Genomic DNA, 20,959 nt, shown 5'->3' with positions numbered 1-20,959 from the left:
TATTTCTTTAGTTATCCTTTGCCGTATTGAGTGTCTTCTTCAAATAATCAGAATGACCTGCATTGTGCAGAAAAGTTTGGACACACCAGTCCCACTAATTCTTCTGGTAGCATATACAATAACTGGAAAGCAGACCCTCTGTGGTAAGCAGGAGACAAGAAACTGCCACTAAACAAGTCCTATGCAGCTAGATGCACAGGTAGCTGATCTGCACAGCAATTTGCACTGTCATTAGAGAGCAAGTGTCACACATTACAGGTATGTGATAGTTGCTTCCTAGTGTATACATGGTCGTACCACATAATGTCAGTACAGAACAGAAATGACTGACCTCAGATTACCATGCAAGCATGGATATGCTGCATAAATTGGCTAGATGCCATTACTAATTTTCTTATTTGTGATGACAATAATATATTTTGTTGTTATTTGCATCCCATCACTCATAAAAATGCAACTGAGAACAGTTTACCTATTCATATATGAGCTCAGTTTTACTGGAAGCTCACTTGTCCTATTGTCAATCCCTCAGGATTTACCTGATAAATTCTAGTTTTCAAGCTAGACTGGATCAACCAAATCTGATGCTGACTATTGTTAATTGTTGTGATAATACCAGCCACTCATGTCACACAACTTTATTTTTCTTTTCTTTGCCAGCAATACAGATACAATCAGGATGAAGAAAACCTAAGTAAAAATGTAACAAAACAAGGCAAATCATTGTGGTTTTCATCACAGACTAAATGTGTTAATAATTAGAAATTATTTCAAGGCTGTGAAGAGGGTGTCAGAAGAACTAGTGTGGGTGACCCGGGTGCCAGAAGCCATTTCCACTGGTTCTCCCAGCACCAGTGGGCCTTTGCTTCTGCCATGCTACATCATGTTGTGGAACATCAGAGGGCATCATATCCTGCTGGGCAACCAGCGACGCAACACTGACAACAGCAGCAAGTCCTTGGAGGCTGGGTGGAAAGATAACAGAAGGTTACGTAGTATGAGACTGTTCAGAACAAGCACTATAGCTCTCAATATGAAAGTAAAGGTTACATCAGAGAGATCTGAAATTAATGTAAGTATTTCTTATGGTAATTGTCTAGAGACTGGCGGAGAGTTCTGAGGCATCTGCAGTGTAATTTAATTGGGTACAGTGCTCTATGTGCTCAGTCAGCACGTGTAATATGCCACAAACATAATTTACCTGTCCCCTATTCAAGGGACTGCTGAAAAAGTGCGTGGGTAGTATGCTGAAATAAGAACAATGTGTCAATGAATGCAATGTGATTAGAGACCCAATAGCTCTTTGGGTACTGTTTTCCCCTTCTACTCATTTCCTGGCATCCTAGTACTTAGGCTTTGCAATGTCCAATACAGAGAGTGAGAAGGTGATCAATAAAAGGTAGTCCAACATTTGCTGGATCAAATAGTTCTGGTAATATTGAATTGACCAAGCAACTACGTTTGTTAATGGAAGAAAGCAATCCTCACCTATGGTATCAACACCCATCCTACATGCTTGAAGGTCTCTCAGGCATGCAGCCGGGTTGACTGGTTGTTGTAGAACGAATTTTCAGCAGCGTAAAGTGCCATCATCATCAGGTTACTCCTGTTGACTGACGTCCTAGGCCGGCGGGTGGTGTGGTATATATATCTGTCGCCTCTCCCCTCCACTGACTCCGCATATGGACCGAGGGACGTGCAGGCCGCAGTGGTGGGGGTAGCTTGCGCTGACGAGATGACTGATGGGCATCAGTACGCATGCCGCCTTCGGCGGGTGGGGTGCTCTGTTTCCGCTGCTCCTGCAAAACTTTTATTGCTGGATTCCACGCTTGGCTGAGCTGAAATCCATTGTCCTTGTTAATATGGTTCTCATGCAGCCGGATTTCAATTGCTTCCTTGTATACACAGCCCCAAAAGCGGGATGTGTTGTGCAGGAGCTGAAATCCATTGTCCTTGTTAATATGGTTCTCATGCAGCCGGATTTCAATTGCTTCCTTGTATACACAGCCCCAAAAGCGGGATGTGTTGTGCAGGACTTCTGTGTTCTCGTATTTCATACGATGATTTGTCTGGAGGCAATGTTCTGCAATTGCAGATTTTGTAGGCTGTTGGAGATCGGTGTGCCGTTTGTGTTCAGTACACCTTTCCTCGATCATGCGAATGTTTTGCCCCACATATGCTTTCCCACACTCGCATGGTATGAAATAAACTCCAGATTTCCGGAGTCCTAAATCGTCCTTCACTGTCCCTACAAGGGAATTTATCTTTGGCGGCAGGCGGTAGACGCATTTGATGTTATGATGTCCTAGAATCCTGCCTATGTTTCCAGATACGTTGCCCGTGTATGGTATGTAGGCTGTCGCTTTCGGTGGATCATCATCAGGTGTTGGCTGTGGTGTGGTCTTCTGCTTGAAGGCGCGTCGAATTTGGCGGTCCTATAGCTGTTCTTCTGGAACACATCCTTGGTCTAGCACTTTATATTCTACTCCAGGAGAAAATACAAAGCCCTGTGGGAGTTACGATGATAAAGCATCGTGTGCTGACAGTCTATAATTTACCGAAGAATGGTGTTCTGTAAATTTAGACGTAAGCAACACAAATTAAGAAGTAACGTCAAGCCTAGAGGACTTACCAGACAAGTGCTGAAACATGTCTTGTGATCATAAAATATTGTGTTTCATGAAAGGCAATTTGTAAAATTCTCTTAAAGCTGTCAAAATAATTGAAACAAATTCAATACTACTGACTACATTTGGTTGGTTCATCATTTTCAAGTGAACACTTACATACATTTGAAATATAGCATTAACAGATCTTACATTATGTCATAAAAGGCACAGGACATAAGAATATTCTAAGAGCTTTGGAATTCTGTAAACCTCATTAAAATGCATAATTTGGCGTGAAGCGCACATTCATCTGTCCAGATTCATGCTGAAGTAAGCCCCTACCTGGTATTAAACTTTTCAGCATGGTTTTCAGAACGCCAGTTTTCTTGGATAGAAGTGCTGTATTACCTCAAGTGTCGTTCTTTATTGTGGCATTATGCCGTATATGTCAGAAGATGAAAATGTGCACTTGAAATTCAGCAGACAGTTGAAAGTAGCTAACAGTGTGGGATGAAACACTTTGCTTCAAATAAACTGGCTGCCTCTGAGGAAAAGATTAATAAAAGCCAAATTTCTGTCACAAACCAACAAAAATAACTTCATTGTTCTGCACGATGATTAATGCTGGATTGCCAATAATGTGGAAATAAAATAAAATAAGAAAACTGAAACTTATAACATATTTTAGTCTTCCATAATTATCTGAATGTATTTCAATTCACTTGATAGCTCCCAGTCACAGAAAGCTGTTTTGTTTTCATTTGACGTGAGAGCTGTAAACCAAGAGAAAACAGCAAACTCACGAAACATAAACATGGATCATGTGGACACTAACCTAACCTCATCTGCAGGATGGATCATCACCCACAGTGTCGCAAGCCCTCACTTCATGACACACTGCAGAAACTTTTGGAATTTAAGCCAGGACATTGGCACAGACATGAATGATCAGGCACTTCATGCCGCTACCCGCCCTGTCCCCTCTCCCATAAAGACAAAGAAAAAAATTGTCAACACCATGTGGCATACCCAGACGGTCACCCATTCAAGTACTGGACAAGCCTGATGGTGGTGATCAGATGGGAGGTGGTGTATTCAGCTCAGCAGAGCCACTGCTACATTACAGCTCTGTGGAATGTTCACACACAGCAGTGAGCAGGGTACAATGTTTTAACAGTAAGATCAAAGCGGTGGGTAATGGATGAGTGTGTGTGTGTGTGTGTGTATAAATTTATGTCTACATCCGAAAATAGCTTTCCTAAAAAGTCACCCAGAAAGTCCATTAAGAAAAAAAGTAAGCCCGGGATAATTAAAGCAATTAAAATTTCACGTAAGAGGGAGAGGGAATTTATATGGAGACCAGAATAAGTCTAGGTCCATTGTTACTTGCATTCTTTAAAAAGTACTGGAATATTTTAAAATAAGTCATTAAAATGTCCGGAAATATGCATATCCTGCTAGAAAATAAAATGCAGATAGTAAGATTAAAACTATATGGGATACTGTGAAACAGGAGACAGGAAAATCAATCCGTGTACAAAATACCACAACAAACTAAATAGCAATGTTCTTACTGATAATTCTTAAGTTGCAAGCACTTTTTGAACAACTTTCTAAATGTAGCAGCAAAAACAGGATTCAATAGTTTAGTGTAAGAAGCAAGAGAATATATTAGCAATGTCATTTCACATAACTAAGCAGCTAGAGGCAGCACCAACATGCTTCACTTAAATTTATAGAATTATAAAAACTCTAAAAAGCCAAACCTCATACTTTAAAAAAGAGAATACAAAAAGTTGTGCTCAATAAGTCTAGCAATACTGAAAGGAGAGAAATTTTAGTGACTGGGGAAGAATCACAAAGGAAAGTTAAATTTGGATCCATTCCTATTCCTTATATATGTGAATGACCTCTCATTTAACATGCATTAAGCAGAATTGGTACTTTTACAGATGATACTAGTGTTTTAATCAGTGCTTTTTTTCTAAAAAAAAGTTTGAGGGTAATCTGACATTGGTTATAATGCAGTGAAAATTACTAATAACTGAATCATGGGATATCACCCCTCTGCTTTTAGCCATGATGTCATCAACATCATCATCATGTAGCGGTACCGTAGAGACATCTATCGGTAGCTCGGCATTTGAGCGTACGCATATCCATTTAGCACTACCATCACTCACTATTAGCGGGTGAGGGCACTACATGTTTGTTGAACTGGCTGCCAGTGAATCAGTTGTCGAGAACGATTGCCACAGCTTCGAAATGCTTGAAACAGTCAATGACATCGCTTTTCCCAACAAAAACTGCACTGGTATCGTTCATATTGCAATTACCAACACAGAAAAATGAAATAAAAAATTTACGACCGTGAAATAAATCTTTGGCACTCTTTCAAGTTCTCAACATCGTAAAAAAATTATTTTGTCGACAAAAAAGTTTAGGGGTATGCATCCCCCAGAAAAGCAGGGCTGGTTTTAATGAATCTCATCAAAGAGAAAACACAGAATACTTTGTAACAATGTTTTTCAAAGCATTATTTAGTGGTTCTCTGAAAACTGACTTTCCCTTATTTTGAGAAAATACACTACATCCACTCATTTACAACAAAGAGATATATCAATAATTTACATAGCATACAAAGAGGAGTCAGTGAACAGGGCAGAAATGTCTAAATTTTTGGGTGTACATACTGATGAAAAGTTAAACTGGAAGAAGGATACTACTGAGCTGATCATAAAACTAAGTTCAGCTACTTTTGCTAGTCTTAGAAACAAACAAATCAACCTCTATCAATATTTAGCATATTTCCACTCAATAATGTCTTATGGAATTATTTTCTGGTTTAACTCACCACTTAGAAAGAAGGTATTGATTGCACAATAGCAAGCAGTAAGAATAATGCCTTGTGTTCACCCATGGTCATCACGTAGGCACCTACTAAAGGAGTTCGGCATTTTTGCTGCCCCATAACAATACATACATTGCCTAGTGAAATTTGTCATAAATAATCACAATTTAAGAATAATAGTGATGTCCATAACTACAACAATAGAGGAAAAAATGAGCTTTGTTACCCATTATTAAAGTTGACAATGGAGTTCAATATACTGGGACAAATAGGAGGGACAGGGGCGGAGGGAGAGAGGTGCAAGGGAAAGGTTACAATTATCTCATATCCTCACATCTGTGAGGGCAGTAACAATAAACCAGATGCAAAACAATCCCTTATCAGCTGTTTCTGATTTTTAAAGCCCTGAAAAACGTTCTGCATAAAGGGTTGAGGGGAGTAGTGCCAATAACTTTCAGGGATGAAGTTTCACCTTCTGAGTCATTGCCTATCCTCAGATTCAATCTGACAACTCTGAGAGAAGTTATGATACAAAGAAAATGGGTCAGACCATTAAGCATGCCTGGATTGTTAAGTGTTACTCATTGAAGCAAAGGTCTGTGCTCAGGTCCCAGCCTGGCACACAGTTTTAATGTCAAGCAAGTTCTTTATGGCAAGCTTGCTATAGTGTCCAAGTTTAATACATAAAGCAATATTGGGAGGCAGGTTACAGCTTAGTAGCTTGTTGATATGGTAATCATAAGACTGGAGTATTAGTTCCATCAGACAATGATATAGCTCAGAATCTGTCGTGGCTCATCAGAAGGAACCATCCCTGCAATTGTCTGCAGTGACTAGGGAACTAAAAAAATGTTAAGATGGATGAAACTGAGTTGAGATCAGCTCTCTTGAGAAATCAGTTCCGTGCTTTAAATGTGGAATCATCTGAATTTTTCACAGAAAGTCACAGATTGTGACTAAACCATCTAAATTATACCACCTATATTTACTGAACAGCTAACCCAGTTCATGGCTTTTGGTGCTAGTTGTAAGTTGCTCAGCTAACATCAAGCAAAAATTTGATTTTCGATATTTCATATATGGTAATTATTGACCAAATTTTAAAAAATTGAAAATGTCAATCTACTAATTATGAGGTATACTCTTCTGTTAAAGGTTGCACATAGTAAGAGAAGTATTACAGTTAGAAACTGTGTATTTCTTGAGGCAGCATAACTCAACCGCCCATCAATACCTACACCACATTCATCTAGTATATGAAAATGAGAGTACTTATTGATTTGCGAAAAACTTGACACATAATTTCAAACCTTTTCTAAACTTTTTTCTCGCTTATGTGCTAAATGTCAAATAATTAACACGTTAATGCATTTATAAAGTAGTCAGTAATTTGAAGCAGTTTTATACAAGGGAGTTGATTCTTTAAATTATCAGGGGCTACTGGTATTTCGTAACCTAGCAAGCAGGCACAGGCACAAGCACATCACGAACATTGTAAAATTACAGGGAGCTAATTTCAGACTTAAAGCTAGGAGGTGGACCTTGACACGTGGCCCGTATTGCACCACAGCCAACACAAGGTCAAGCTGTCATTCATTAGTGCACTTACTCCACAGCAGAGTCCTGTTCTGTTGTTTGCAAATCAAATATTGTAATCAACAATTAAGTATTATACCTGTAGTGCAAAGCTCCAACATTGTTCAAAATTTCTGGTGGTATCTCTGCTTGTACTTTGTCTTTAAGTATTTTGGTTGCTGTTCCATAAGCATTGAGAGATGCCTGCAAATCAGACTGTTCCAAGATCTGTGCAAGTTCAATCCAAGCTTCAATGTCATCTGGGAACTGTTCTGTTACTTTTCGAAGGTGACTCTTGGCAATATCACGTTTTGACTGACTTGTTGAATTTGCATACAGTGAACCCAAAATCTTCATTGTCTCATAATTTCCAGGTTGGGCTTTAAGCACTTTCTCAAAACACTGAGCTGCCTGTAAGAAAAGTATTTATATTCAGTTTTGCAAACACTAAGACTTTCTTCATACTGACAGTCTTAACTTCAAAATATTTACAATAATATGAATGCACAAGTTACATATAATTCAGTGTCAAGTTCTAGTTTTTATGTGACAAGTCAGCTTCCTTTCAGCATATTTTTTTCTGTCTGCTGATCCAACTTACATTTTCATTGTCCTCCCTGTAGATATACATCTGTCCAAGGCCGAAGTGTGGAAGAACAAAGGAAGGTGGAGCAAACTGGGTTGCCTGATAGTAGTACTGGAAGGCTTGGTCATAATCTCCCTGCCAAAAACAATCAAAAGAACATAACACACATAATCGTAAATTATCAACATTAAAGAAAAGCTTTAAATGTTTCCACCACAAAGTTAACACATTTCTCTAGTCTTGTGCTTCTCGTGTCTTTTTTGCCATTACATACATTATATTTTATGCCACCTATTTCCTGAATTACAAGTTAGGAAGTTAAAATACTATCATTAAAGCAAAAGTACCACACCATAACTACTGCTTTCTGTAACAAATAACTATGTCTTTTTGTGGCTGTTATCATATAATCAAATGATTTTGCTCTTGTACATTCATTTAACAAGCAGCATACAGCACAGTTACATAGAGACCAGCGAGAATGAACGATAATGAAATCAAAATTGTGTTGTGCAACACATGAATATAAAGAAGTATATGCAAAAACGATAGCACTAATATTGTTAATGTATTCTTAGTGTAAAAACAATGCAGACAGAAGAGTGACCACAGAAATAACCGAGTATCAAACTGCACTGTATTTAACACTTCTTTGAATGATTTGCCACAGTAGTAGAGGTATGAAAATAAAAAAGTTTGCATTTCTGACTTCGTAAAATGGGAAAAATTTAAACCTTTCTCACGCACCTTTGGCACCAATAAGATTCTGCAAAATATTGGATATTCGCTATAAGCAGGATTACCAGCTTTGTTGGACAGTGTGCTCTCTTTTCTTTTTGGGTGCAAAAACAATTAGGGTCATACCCACACATGCCAGAACCATAGAACACAAAGACAAAAAAGGAGGTAGAAATGACTACACATTAAGCCCAATTGATGGTTGGTTGGTTGGTTGGTTGTGTGGGGTTTAAGGGACCAAACAGCAAGGTCATCAGTCCCTTGTTGCAAATGTGGTCCATTCCACCAGTGTGACATCTCAGGAAAGTCAGAACAATAAAAGGGAAACGGCTAAAAATGTAAAAGGGCAGTCATGTTGTCAACGGTAAAAGCAAAATGAGGGAAGTCAGCAAGAGAACGAACCCAACACTATGCTGAAGCAGCATAGGCAAGATCACCTGTGACTTAAAAGGTGCAACCGCTAGAATGTAGAAGTACGTATGGGAAAAGGAGACTAACCAATCCTTAAAAAAAAGGGTTAAAACAGAGTAAAAGGGGAAGAAAAGAGGATCTCGGGCAGGGAGGTGAGTCGGAAATCTCCAAACACAGCTTACAGTGGGAGACACCCAAACACCCACCGCCCTGCCCCAACACCAGAGAGAGATTAAAAACCTTAAAACTGAGAATAAAAACCACTTTCCCAGAGGAAATCGAGAACCAGAGAGACCATCCGGGAATCATCAGCCAACATCAAAGGTAAAGTGTGGAGGAGTCTGTACTTAGCACGCAGAGCCAAAAGAAGGGGGCATTCAACCAAAATGTGGGCTGCTGACCGGAAGGCTCCACAACCACTAAGTGTGGGTGGCTCATCCTGCAAAAGAAAACCATGGGTCAGCCTGGTATGGCCAATGCGGAGACAACACAGTGTGGTCATGTCCTTTCGAGAGAGGCGAAAGGAAGAACGCCACGGGCCTGGTGTCACCTTAAACGCACGAAGTTTATTAGACAGGGGAGTAGCCTCCCAAGAGTTGGCCCATGACTGTGCAAAGTGGGATTTGATGTGAAGCCGTAAATCCGCTGCAGGAGGTGTTACAGAAAACGGGGGGTAAGTGACTGCTCCCCCAGCCAAACAATCAGTGAGCTCATTACCCAGGATACCCACATGGCCAGGGACCCAAAGGAAGTCAATGGAACAAGCAGCACGGTGAGTAACAGCGAGATGGTCATTGATGGCAGAGACCAAGGGATGGCGCGAAAAACAGCGGTCAATAGCAAGAAGGCCACTCATTGAGTCCGTACATAACAAAACGCGGTTGTGTTGGGACTGTTTAATAAAGGTAAGGGCCTGGGAAACTGCCATCAATTCCGCAGTAAACACCCCACATGTAGGTGGCAGCAGATGATTTTCCGTTCCAACAGAGGACGTGAAGGCATACCCCACATGATCAGCAGATTTAGAGCCATCAGTGTAAAAAACAACAGCATCCCGAAATTCTCATAAAATTTGGCGGAAAAAGGAACAGAACACCATCGGGGGATGGAATCTTTCCGACCTCGGCGGAGATCCATCCGAATTCGAGGCCAAGGAACTAACCAAGGGGGGGTGGAGGGGAGGGAGCGAGGAAGACAGGACAAAGAAGGAAGCTGAAAATCACGGCAAAGAGACGCAAGGCGGAGCCCAACCGGTAAACCTGCCCGAGGGTGGGAATCGGGTGGGCGACGTCCATGGTCTGGGAACAGGATAGAATAGGAAGGATGAGTGGGAGAGGAACGGATAGCAAGTGCATAAGACACCAGAAGCTGGGACTGCCGAACAGAAAGGGGGGGGGGGGGGGGGGGGGAGATCCCAGCTTCAACCAGGAGACTATCAACAGGGCTAGTAGGGAAGGCACCGGTGGCCAAACGGATACCACGATGGTGGACTAGATCCAGCACGTGCAGTGTGGAAGGAGCAGCTGAACCATAAACTTAACAGCCATAGTCCAAGCAAGACAGAACTAGAGCACGATAAAGACGGAGAAGGAGGGAATGGTCCGCACCCCAAGAGGAGTGGGCAAGGAAGTGAAGGACATTGAATTTACGGAAACATCCTACCTTCAGATGTCTGATATGGGGCAGCCAAGTGAGCTTGTTGTCGAAAAGAAGACCCAAAAAGAAGACCCAGGTAACGAAACTGTGGGACCACAGGCAATCGTCGTGCATCGATATAGAGCTCTGGATCAGGGTGGATAGTAGTACGGTGACAGAAGTGGACCACCTGCGATTTTAGAGAGAACTGAAACCCGTGGGAGAGTGCCCATGCAGAGGCACGCCGTATAGCTCCCTGGAGCTGCCGCTCTGCAGATGCCATTGAAGAGGAACTAACCCAAATGCAGAAATCATCCACATACAGGGCAGGGGCGACCAAAGGACTGACAGAGACCACAAGTCCATCGATAGCAATGAAGAAAAGAAGGACACTCAAGACAGAGCCCTGTGGGATACCCATCTCCTGGGTCCGTGGAGAACTAAAAACAGTACCAACTTGAACTCTGAATGACCGATGGAACAGGAACTGGCGGATAAAAATCAGGAGTGGGCCCCGAAGACCCCACTGATGAAGGGTAAGCAAGATGTGATGGCGCCAGGCTGTGTCATAGGCCTTGCGAAGGTCAAAAAACACTGCAACCAAATGGCGGCGCTCGGAAAAAGCCTGCCGAACTGCGGATTCCAAGCGAAGTAAATGATCGATTGGAGACCGTCACTCTCGGAAGACACACTGGTAAGGGGACAATAGATCCCGAGATTCGAGGACCCAATTGAGCCGACAGGCTACCATTCGTTCAAGTAATTTACAAACAACTTCGGTCAGACTAATTGGCCGATAGCTGTCAACAGATAGGGGGTTCTTACCAGGCTTAAGGACAGGAACCACGATGCTATCCCTCCACTGAGAAGGGAAGCCACCCTGGAGGCAGATACGGTTAAACACCCGAAGAAGATGTTGCCGTTGTGGAGCACTGAGATGTTGAAGCAGTTGGTTATGAATGGAATCTGGGCCAGGTGCTGTATCATGAGAAGAAGATAGAGCAGAAAGAAATTCCCATTCAGTAAAAGGTTCATTGTAAGATTCTGACTCACAAGGGGTAAAACATAAGGTGGAAGCTTCAGCCCGCTGTTTCTGGTGAAGGAAAGCAGCTGGATCGGAGGCTGATGCTAATGCCACTGCAAAATGGGTCGCAAGATGTTCTGCAAGAACTAATGGGTCCGTACAAAGGCCATCTGGGAGGTGAAGGCCTGGGAGGGTGAACTGCCGATGGCAACCTTGGAGAGAGCAAAGTGTAGCCCATACCCATGACAGAGGGACAGTAGAACCGAGGGAAGAAACAAATCGTTCCCAACATATCCGCTTGCTCTGTTTGATTAAATAACGGGCTTTAGCGTGGAGGGGTTTGAAGGTAGTAAGGCTGGCTACGGATGGGTGCCTCTTAAAATGTTCCAAAGCTCGACGGCGATCACGGATGGCAATGGCCGTACTCCACCATGGGACTTGCCGGCGACGAAATGGTCCAGATGAGTGCGGGACAGCCAGGCTAGCAGCGCAAACAATCGCGTCAGGCGCATCACGTAAGACGTCATCAATACAACCTGACAAAGAAGGAGAAAACACGACCTGCGCAGTGTATAGAGGCCAATCGGCACGTTGGAAAGACCAACGAGGTAACCTGTCCATCGGGGAGCGGGAAGGGAGAGAGAGAATCAACGGGAAATGGTCACTAGCTCAAAGGTAGTTATGTGCCGACCAGTGTAATGAAGGGAGGAGAGAGGGAGAAGAAAGAGAAAGATCAATGGCAGAAAAGATACCATAACCGGCACTGAAATAAGTAGGGGAGCCATCATTAAGAAGGCACAAGTCGTGGTCTGCAATAAACTGGTCTATGAGAAGACCTCGTCTAGATGGAAAGGCACTGCCCCACAAGGGGTGATGAGCATTAAAATCCCCAAGGAGGAGGAAGGGAGGAGGAAGTTGCTGAAGAAGGGCAGTTAAGGCAGCAGGTGTAAGAGTCCTGTCAGGAGGGAGGTAAAGATTGCAAACCGGGACCTCAGCCAGGTGGACCCTAACAGCAACCGCTTCCAATGTAGTTTGAAGAGCAATCCACGTGCTAGCAATGTCTGTACGGACCAACGTACAAACGCCACCAGAAGCCCGCAGGGGTCCGACCCGATTTCGACAGAACCCACGGAACCCACGGAGGGTCGGTGAGTGAGCATCAGTAAAATGAGATTCCTGTAGAACCACACAAGCTGCAGAGTAAGACGAAAGAAGGGATTTCAGTTCCGGAAGGTGACGATAGTATCCATTACAATTCCATTGGAGAACCACAGAACGATGATTTAAATGGGGGCTGAACACGCTACAGCCAGTCATACCGCCGGGTCCTCACCCGTCACGGACAAGGAGGGGGCGACATCCATGAACAACAGGTCAGAATCCGGTTGTGAAGCTGGGGATGGGACCTCTGGTGACACCAGAGGCTCTTTGTCCCGGGACTTATGTTTCTTCTTCTTCTCAGGCTGAGATCAGGAGGGCTGTGGGGCATAAAGGAGCCAGCTGCAGCAAGATCGGGAACAGAGAGAGACCGGGCGACCTGAGGGCCGACAGACCGCGGCTCTCGCGGTCGTCGCGTGGCAGCAGACCTTTGGCCTGGAAGGTGCCGGGAAGGGGCATCCTGGGAGAGGCGCCCTTGACCGGCAGACGCCGAAGGAGTGGGACACTTCTCCGGCTGGGGAGGGGGAGCAGTGCCCAGAGGAGAAGGTGTGGGAGCCGCAGGGGAGGGGGGGGGGGGGGGAGGAGAGAGGTCTGGGATTGGGGTAAGGAAGGGGTGAAGATGTAACCAAAGTGTAACTAGATGTCATGGACACAGGGTGAAGACGTGTATACTTATTACGGGCCTCTGTGTAGGTTGAACAATCAAGGGACTTATACTCCTGTATCTTCTTTCCCTTCTTATATACTGGGCAATCTGGTGAACGTGGAGAATGACTGCCATGACAATTTACACACACAGGATGGGGAACACAGGGACTCCCCTCATGGAGTGGACATCCACAGTCACAACAGAGAGGGGCCTGTGAACAGCGGGAAGACGTGTCCAAAACGCAAGCACTTAAAACACCTCATAGGAGGTGGGATGTACAGCTTCACATCACATCGATAGACCATGATCTTAACTTTCTCAGGGAGGGTATCCCCTTCAAAGGCCAGGATAAAGGCACCAGTATCAATGCGATTGTCCTTAGGACCCTTCTGAACACGCCAAACAAAGTGAACACCCCACCGTCTGAGATTGTCCCGAAGTTCCTCATCAGTTTGAAGGATGTGGTCCCTGTGAAAAATCACACCTTGAACCATATTTAGAGACTGGTGGGGGGTAATGGACACAAGAATTGTGCCAAGATGGGTACAGGCATGAAGGGCCACAGATTGGGCAGCTGAAGCAGTTTTGATCAGCAACGAACCCCCGACCGCATCTTGCTCAGGGAGTCCACTTCGCCAAACTTGTCTTCAATGTGTTCCACAAAGAATAAAGGTTTGGTATTGGTGAAAGTATCCCCATCAGATCTGGTGCAAACTAGATAACCGGTGAAAGGTTTCGCCCCTAGCCGACGGGCCTGACCCTCTTCCCAGGGGGTAGCCATGGAAGGGAAGGCTGAAGGGGCAAGAGAAGCACCACTCGAGAAAAACAGTTCCACGCAGAGAGACGGCCGCAGAAGAATGGCCAGAGATCTGGACCCGTATGCGTTCCATTTGCATAGCGTCCGCCCTGATACCACCTACTCCGATCAGGGGCTCTCCTCATGGGCGCCACCCAGCCACAGCAAGGGCTGTCAGAAATGGCGGCCATTGCCGGGAGTTCCGATGCTCCAGGATGACGAGCAACCACTCCAAGGCATGCATGAGGAGGTCACAGCTCAGGTATCAGAAGTGTGATCCCTGTGTGTTCAGGGGGCTCAACCAAAAGGGTACATAGCGACCCAACCACATGGGCTGGCTACCGTGCTGGCTATGCACCCTAGCATCAGACAATGATGTGAAAAAAAAAAAAAAAAAAAAAAAGGGTGGAATGTACTAGGAGGGCACACGTCGGAGACACTAGGTAAGGTGCTCTTCCCCAAACGGCTCACACTATGGAGGAGAAATTTAGGAATGGAGGTCAAACTCCAGAGGGGGACCAGGGAATGCCAAAAGGAGGACGTGATTACGCAACAAAGCCAAATTGTAGAACCAACAGAACCAGGAGGATAGCGGGGGCCAACATAAGCAAGGACACCAAGAGAGGGAGAGGATAGGGCGAGGGGAAAGGAGCGAGGAGGGGAAAGGAGGGGAAGGGGAAGAAAATGCAGCCCTGGAGAGAAAGAAGGCTGCAATAGCTCGGGGCCCCGTGCTCGCCACGCACGTATCCACAAAAGAGTTGTGGACCCCTGGGGGGCCCAATTGATGGAAGGAAAGACAGCTAAAAGCAGGGAGTTAGAGAGAGGTCCATAAAATACACCATAAAAAAATGGAGGTCCTGAGCTAAAGATTAAATGTCCATCATATTGTCCATGAAAAGTAAAAAGCCCATGCACTGTTTGCTAAAACAGCTGATAACTCAGATGGCAAACCTAAATGAGAACATAAGTGGTTAAAAACAGGGCATTCTGTCAGGAAATGGTAAACCGTCAAAGGTTGAGGACAAGAAGTACAAAGTGGTGGGGGATCACCACTTAACAAATGATGTGGGCTACAAAGACAGTGCCCAATATGCAACCTAGCAAAAATAATCTCCTCGCAGTGAGAGGAGGTCGTCCAAGCTGCTGGGAGAGGTTTAATTCCCCAGAGCTTTTTCCCAGGAAGCGAGGACTAATGGTGATGCCAAAGTGACACCACCTGCTGACAGATAGCAAAACTGAGATCATCGGAGGGAATGAATGAACTAGCAGGCTGAGGTACTAGGACTGCAGCCTTGGCAGCAGCTCAGCAGCCTTGTTTCCCATGAGACCAAAGTGACCAGGGATCCACATAAGCATCACAGTGGCTCCGTCAAGAATGAGTACGTGACAGCTCTCTTGGACCCGTTCCGCTAAAGGATGGACAGTGTACAGCTCACAGAAGCTCTGAAGGGCACAGAGAGAGTTGGAGCAGATGACACAATTGAAAAGCCTGTGTTGCCTGATACAGAGTAAAGAGCTCTGCCTTACATACTGAGTAGTGTTCATGAAGCCAATACCGAAAAACGTCAGTGCCGATGATGAAGGCACACCCGACACCATGGTCAGTCTGAGAAGCCATCAGTGTACACAAAGGTACTACCAATAAGTTCCAAGTGAAGGTCGTGAAACTGAAGGCAATAAGCGAGATTGGAATAGCATCCTTATGAAGCAAATGAAGGCCAACATGACACGGGTTGGGTTGGGTTGTTTGGGGAAGGAGACCAGACAGTGAGGTCACTAGTCTCATCGGATTAGGGAAGGATGGGGAATGAAGTCGGCCTTGCCCTTTCAGAGGAACCATCCCGGCATTTGCCTGGAGTGATTTAGGGAAATCACGGACAACCTAAATCAGGATGGCCGGATGTGGGATTGAACCGTTGTCCTCCCGAATGCGAGTCCAGTGTCTAACTACTGCGCCACCTCCCTCGGTCAACATGAACACGGGCCGCCACACGAAACCAAGGTAGTGAAGAGTTCACACCCACTGGAAAAGTGGCAGGTAGCATGAAGTTAAGCTGCCAGAGCAATAGCTGAAAGCAAACTCCAGGAGGTAGCAGAGAAGAGAGATATGCCCCATACAGGTGATCAAAGGCATCATCGAAGAAGGAGGGATAGTGGCTGACAAATGGGATGCGTATCTGCTAAGGAGGGAGTTACGGCGGTATGACAGTGGTAGTTCAACATTTTCTGCATACAGACAATCAACCGGGCTAGTGTAAAAGGTGCCAGTGGCCAAACAGATGCCATGATGGTGGCTAGTATTGAGATTGTGTAAGAGGGATGGATGTGCAGATGCATAAACTAGACACCCATAGTCTTGTTTTGAATGGAAAAGGGGCTGGTACAAACAGAGGAGGGTGGTCAGATCTGTTCCCCGGAATTACAGCTGAGGACATGTAGGACATTGAGGGACCGCGTGTAGTGGGTGGCCAAGTAAGACACGTGGGAGGACCGAGAAAATTTCCTATTGAGCATGAGCTTCAGGAATTTCATAGTCTCAATGAATGGAAGAGCAATAGGCCCAAGAAGTAAAAAACAGTGGAAGAAACAAAATGCGCCACCAGAAATTCATACAATTGGTTTTGTCAGTGGAAAAGCGAAAACCATTGATGATGCTCCATGAATAAATACAATCGAGACAATGCTGAAGATGCTGCTCAAGGAGACAAGTCCGTGAACAATTGTAATAGACTGCCAAATTGTCAATGAAAAGGGAGCCAGAATGCGTGGTGATAGAGAGGCCGTAAGAGGGTTAATGGCTTTAGTAAAGAGCATGACGCTCAGGCTGGAACCCTGCGGCACACTATTTTCCTGAAGGCAGAGCACACATGTGCCTTGAAAAATCGGTCTTTATAAATTCCTGAAGGAAAACGGTGCATGTGGCCAAGGAAGCCCCATGTGTAGAGAGTACAGAGGATACCAGTCCTACAGCAGGTGTCACACACTTTCTGCAAATCAGAAAACACGGCTACAGTCTGGAATTCCCGCAGAAAATCATTCATGACATGGGTTGACAAAGCAACGAGATGATCAACTGCACAACGGTGCGCTCTAAATCCACAGTGGGCAGAGGTTAGTAAATTGCGAGACTCGAGCCACCATACCAGCCAGGCATGAATTGTATGTTCCATCACCTTGCAAATACAGCTTGTGAGAGAAATGGGTGATAACTAGATGGAAAGTGTTTGTCCTTTCTGAGTTTAGGTATGGGTATGACAGAGGCTTCAAAAGCCAGCATCTGTGAAACATGCCCTCTGCCCAGAAGCCATTGTATGTATGAAGGACAAAGTCCTTTTCCGCAAGAGTAAGGTTCTGCAACATCTGAATATGAACATAATCAGGCGCTTAGGTGGAGAACCGAGATGAAGTGAGAGCATGATCTAGTGGTATTGTAACACTCACAATTCTGAGAAGAGAAGGGTATCACTCGGGCCTCCTCCACTTGTTTCTGATGGAGGTAGGCAGGGTGATAGTGGGTGGAGCTCAAAATCTCTGCAGAAAAGCAGCCCAAAGCGTTGAGATAGCAACAGGGTCCACTATGACATCATCTGCTAAGGTCAGGCCGGAAATTGGTCCCAAAGAGCCACTGAATGTGTGCCCACACAACAGAAGAGGGAGTGTAACTGATAAAAGGACTAGTAAATGAAAGCCAGGTAGCTTTTTTTGCTATCTCGAAGAATGCGATGAAAGTGCATGCACAACTGTTTGTAACGAATGCAGTTTGCCATCGTAGGACAACAGTTAAAAATGCGGAGAGCACGTCTCCTTGCGCGAATTGCGTTGCGGCGTGTCTCGGACCACCAACGGACCGGGACACAGTGCAGTAAAAAAGAAATGTGAGGAATGGAACATTTGTAAGATATTCTACCTTGTCATCACAACTAGGGGAATGTTTGTCAAAGGTTGCCAGGGATGAATAAAGCCTCCGGTCGGCCTTACACTCATTTGGTTGTGCACGGAGGTGGGGTAGGGAAATGGTCACTAGAGTATGTGGTCAGAGAGAACAGCCCACTTGAGGTGATGGACAAGCTGGGCAGTACAAAAGGAGAGGTCCAAATGGAAATAGATGTGCATCGTGTCTGAAAGGAACGTGGGTGCACTAGTGTTAAGGCAGATGAGGTCCAGTTGACTGTGAAGATCATCCAAGAGGGCATCTCTCTGACAGGTTCTGTGAGAGTACCAAAAGGGATGGTGCACATTAAAGTCACCAAGCAGCAGAAAGGGGTGCGGGAATTGCCCAATAAGCTGGAGGAAGTCTACCCCAGTGACACCGAATGATGGAGGGATATAAAAGGTACAGAGGGATAAGGTGAAGTGAGGTAGGAAAATGTGGACTGCAACAGCTTGAAGTCAGGTAGTAAGAGAGATGGGTAGACTATGAATGTCATCCCGGATGAGCAGCATGACTCCCCCATGGGATGGAATGTTTCCCCATGGGATGGAATGTCATCCTCAAGGAGGGGGGGAGGGAGAGTGGGGGAGGTCGAATCGGACAGGAAAGAAATATAAGAGCTCGAAGTGGCCATGAGGATGCAATTTTGTTTCCTAGAGACAGAGAAACAGTGGACGCTGTGATTCCAAGAGCAATTTCTCCTTGCTGGCTCTAAGACCACGAACATTCTATTGGAGGAGAGTCATGATGAGGAAAGGAGAGGAGAGAAGAGAAAAATGAAGGGGCTGCCGAGTGACAGCCTTTGATGACTCACAGCTACATGGTGCACAGGCTGGAGGATCCTGCTCCATGGGATCTATAGAGGCATTGGCATTCTCCCTCTATCTGTCTGTCTGTGGAGTCCAGGGCAAAAAAAGTTGGCAGTTCGCACCGGTAACACTTTGGTCGACCTGGTGAGGGTATAACATGGTAATACTGTTGAAGAGGATCTCTGAGTCGGTTAAGGAGAAGACCGCTTGCCTTTGTTTGATTTATTGGAACCTTTCTGGTTGGCTGAGGAAGAATCTGATGTTTGTTGGCTGGCGGGATGTAAGAAGTCTTAGCAGGAGTATTCCTTCTGTCCTTTCCAGCATGTCAGGTGTGTAGCAGGCTACTTGTCCTAATAGGCAAAGTTTGCGGTTTGTTGCAAAGCTGAAGGAGGAGATGGGGATGTTACTGTGACACTGGGCAATTTTACAAGTGCGATGCTGAATTTGTAACCGTGGCCATGTCCTCTGTGGAGTAAGATGTGGCAAAAACAGTACTGTAAGTGCCAGATGCTAGAACATGGAGTTTTTAACTAGCCAACAACTTGTGAGAGACCAGGTAAGGCACTTTTTCCAGATTGATCACAGCAAAGGACTGACCGTCATCAGTACGTGAAACCACGAGGAACCGTGGTGCAGCTGAGATGTCCATGAATCTTGAGGTTCATTCTGTTTAAGTTTGCTAGTACTGCCAAAGATGCACTCCTTCTAATGCCCCTCCCCCCCCCCCCCACCCCCACCCCCCTCAGAGGGGGTGCACCCACCTTATGTGATTGTTCACACCTCAGGTCACACCTCCCATACTCCGGACAGAGAGACCAATTGGCAATTTGGAAAGGCTGGCCTGTAGCATTGCGTACATGCAAACCTTAACTGTTGACCAGGGGCTGAGAATTACACATTAGCCATCACGTTTTACACATCAGACGTGTGGGGCAGCCTTCAGGAGCACACAGGGGGGAAGAAGAAACAGAAGAACCTCAAACACTGAAGTGGAGGAAGGATAGAAGAAAGGGAACGAAGAAAGAAAAAAGGAACTAAAAACAGTGGAGAGGCTGTTCTGATGTCTTTTACTGAAAATGCAGAACACGTTCCCAAAAACATCACAGACATGTTCCCCAGGGGAGGGGGAAAAAGAATAACAAGAGGATAGACATGCAGCATGGAAGAGAAAAGATGCTGCAAAGGCTGAAGCCCCTTGGTAGCCAAGCATCAACCCACCAATGAGTGGCGAGCCCCCTGGGGGTGGTTTTGTCACACAGTGGACAGAGGCAGCCTGGAGTGAGTGACATTTTGTCTCTCCCCCCCCCCCCCCCCTCCCAAAAAAAAGGACAGTTTAAAAGATCTGGCAATTTTCAACTTACTACCTGAATCTGAATACTGATGAACAATGGCCATACATTGACAAGGCAAGAAACAGCAGAAGAACAGAACCAAGAACTGATGGAAAAAAAACTAGTTCAAGGCCATGAGATTAACTGTTTTCAGTTAATCACAAAAGTTAAATCAGTAACACCTAAATAATGTTAGGTGAAAGAAGACTGTCTGACAACACATGAAGGCAGCTGGAAATCACCTCCAACTGGGATTTTACCAAGAGTGCAATGTGGTATTTTCCCTTTGGCCTTGAAAATTCTCTAACGCTTAAAAAAAAAACTATTTTAGGCATTTACTGCTAAAAAAATTTACAAGCCTGTGTACCTAAATACCTCTTCTTTAAACGAAGGTTACCTTATGTGGATATTTCTTTCATCTACATTGAAGAAGTGACCCAAACACAGAAATGTAGCAACATTTACCATGATATATAAACACTAATAATAAGCATGTAATGTGCTCAAAATTAATCTATAGCCTCACTTTAACTGGCAGGATTATACTTTTAAATATCCTTCAAAACCACAAAACATTGTTTTGATTTGTAAGCAAACATCCAACAGAAGAAGAAATAGTATTTATGAATAAACTGTTCCACCCAACTTATGGCATATGTTTAATGTGACAAGAGGTACTAGGAAAAAATATTTAATGTTCTGGATAACTTCTATTTTTCAATATACCACTCAAAGAAGGCAGTTTCATATCATATTTCATTGCTCTGTGACAGGGTTTAAATTATAACAGTGAAAACAATCAATTGTTGACAAATTTATTAATTGGATAGATAAAAAAATCTACTCACCAAGCAGT

General features: G+C 44.6%; 1 protein-coding gene across 1 annotated transcript in view; it reads right to left on the bottom strand.

The window, feature by feature from the left end:
• LOC124612809 (RNA polymerase-associated protein CTR9 homolog) overlaps positions 1 to 20,959 on the bottom strand; it is a 105,460-nt gene that overhangs the window by 54,235 nt on the left and 30,266 nt on the right. The window contains exons 7-8 of the mRNA XM_047141230.1: positions 7,637 to 7,756; positions 7,136 to 7,446 (exon numbers count right to left, since the gene is read on the bottom strand). Coding sequence (XP_046997186.1) covers positions 7,136 to 7,446; positions 7,637 to 7,756 — 431 coding nt within the window. The remainder of the gene's footprint in view (positions 1 to 7,135; positions 7,447 to 7,636; positions 7,757 to 20,959) is intronic.

Source organism: Schistocerca americana, chromosome 4 (genome assembly GCF_021461395.2).
Source record: "Schistocerca americana isolate TAMUIC-IGC-003095 chromosome 4, iqSchAmer2.1, whole genome shotgun sequence".
In the NCBI taxonomy this organism is placed as follows: domain Eukaryota; kingdom Metazoa; phylum Arthropoda; class Insecta; order Orthoptera; family Acrididae; genus Schistocerca; species Schistocerca americana.
This window is presented reverse-complemented; position numbering and strand designations above follow the sequence as displayed.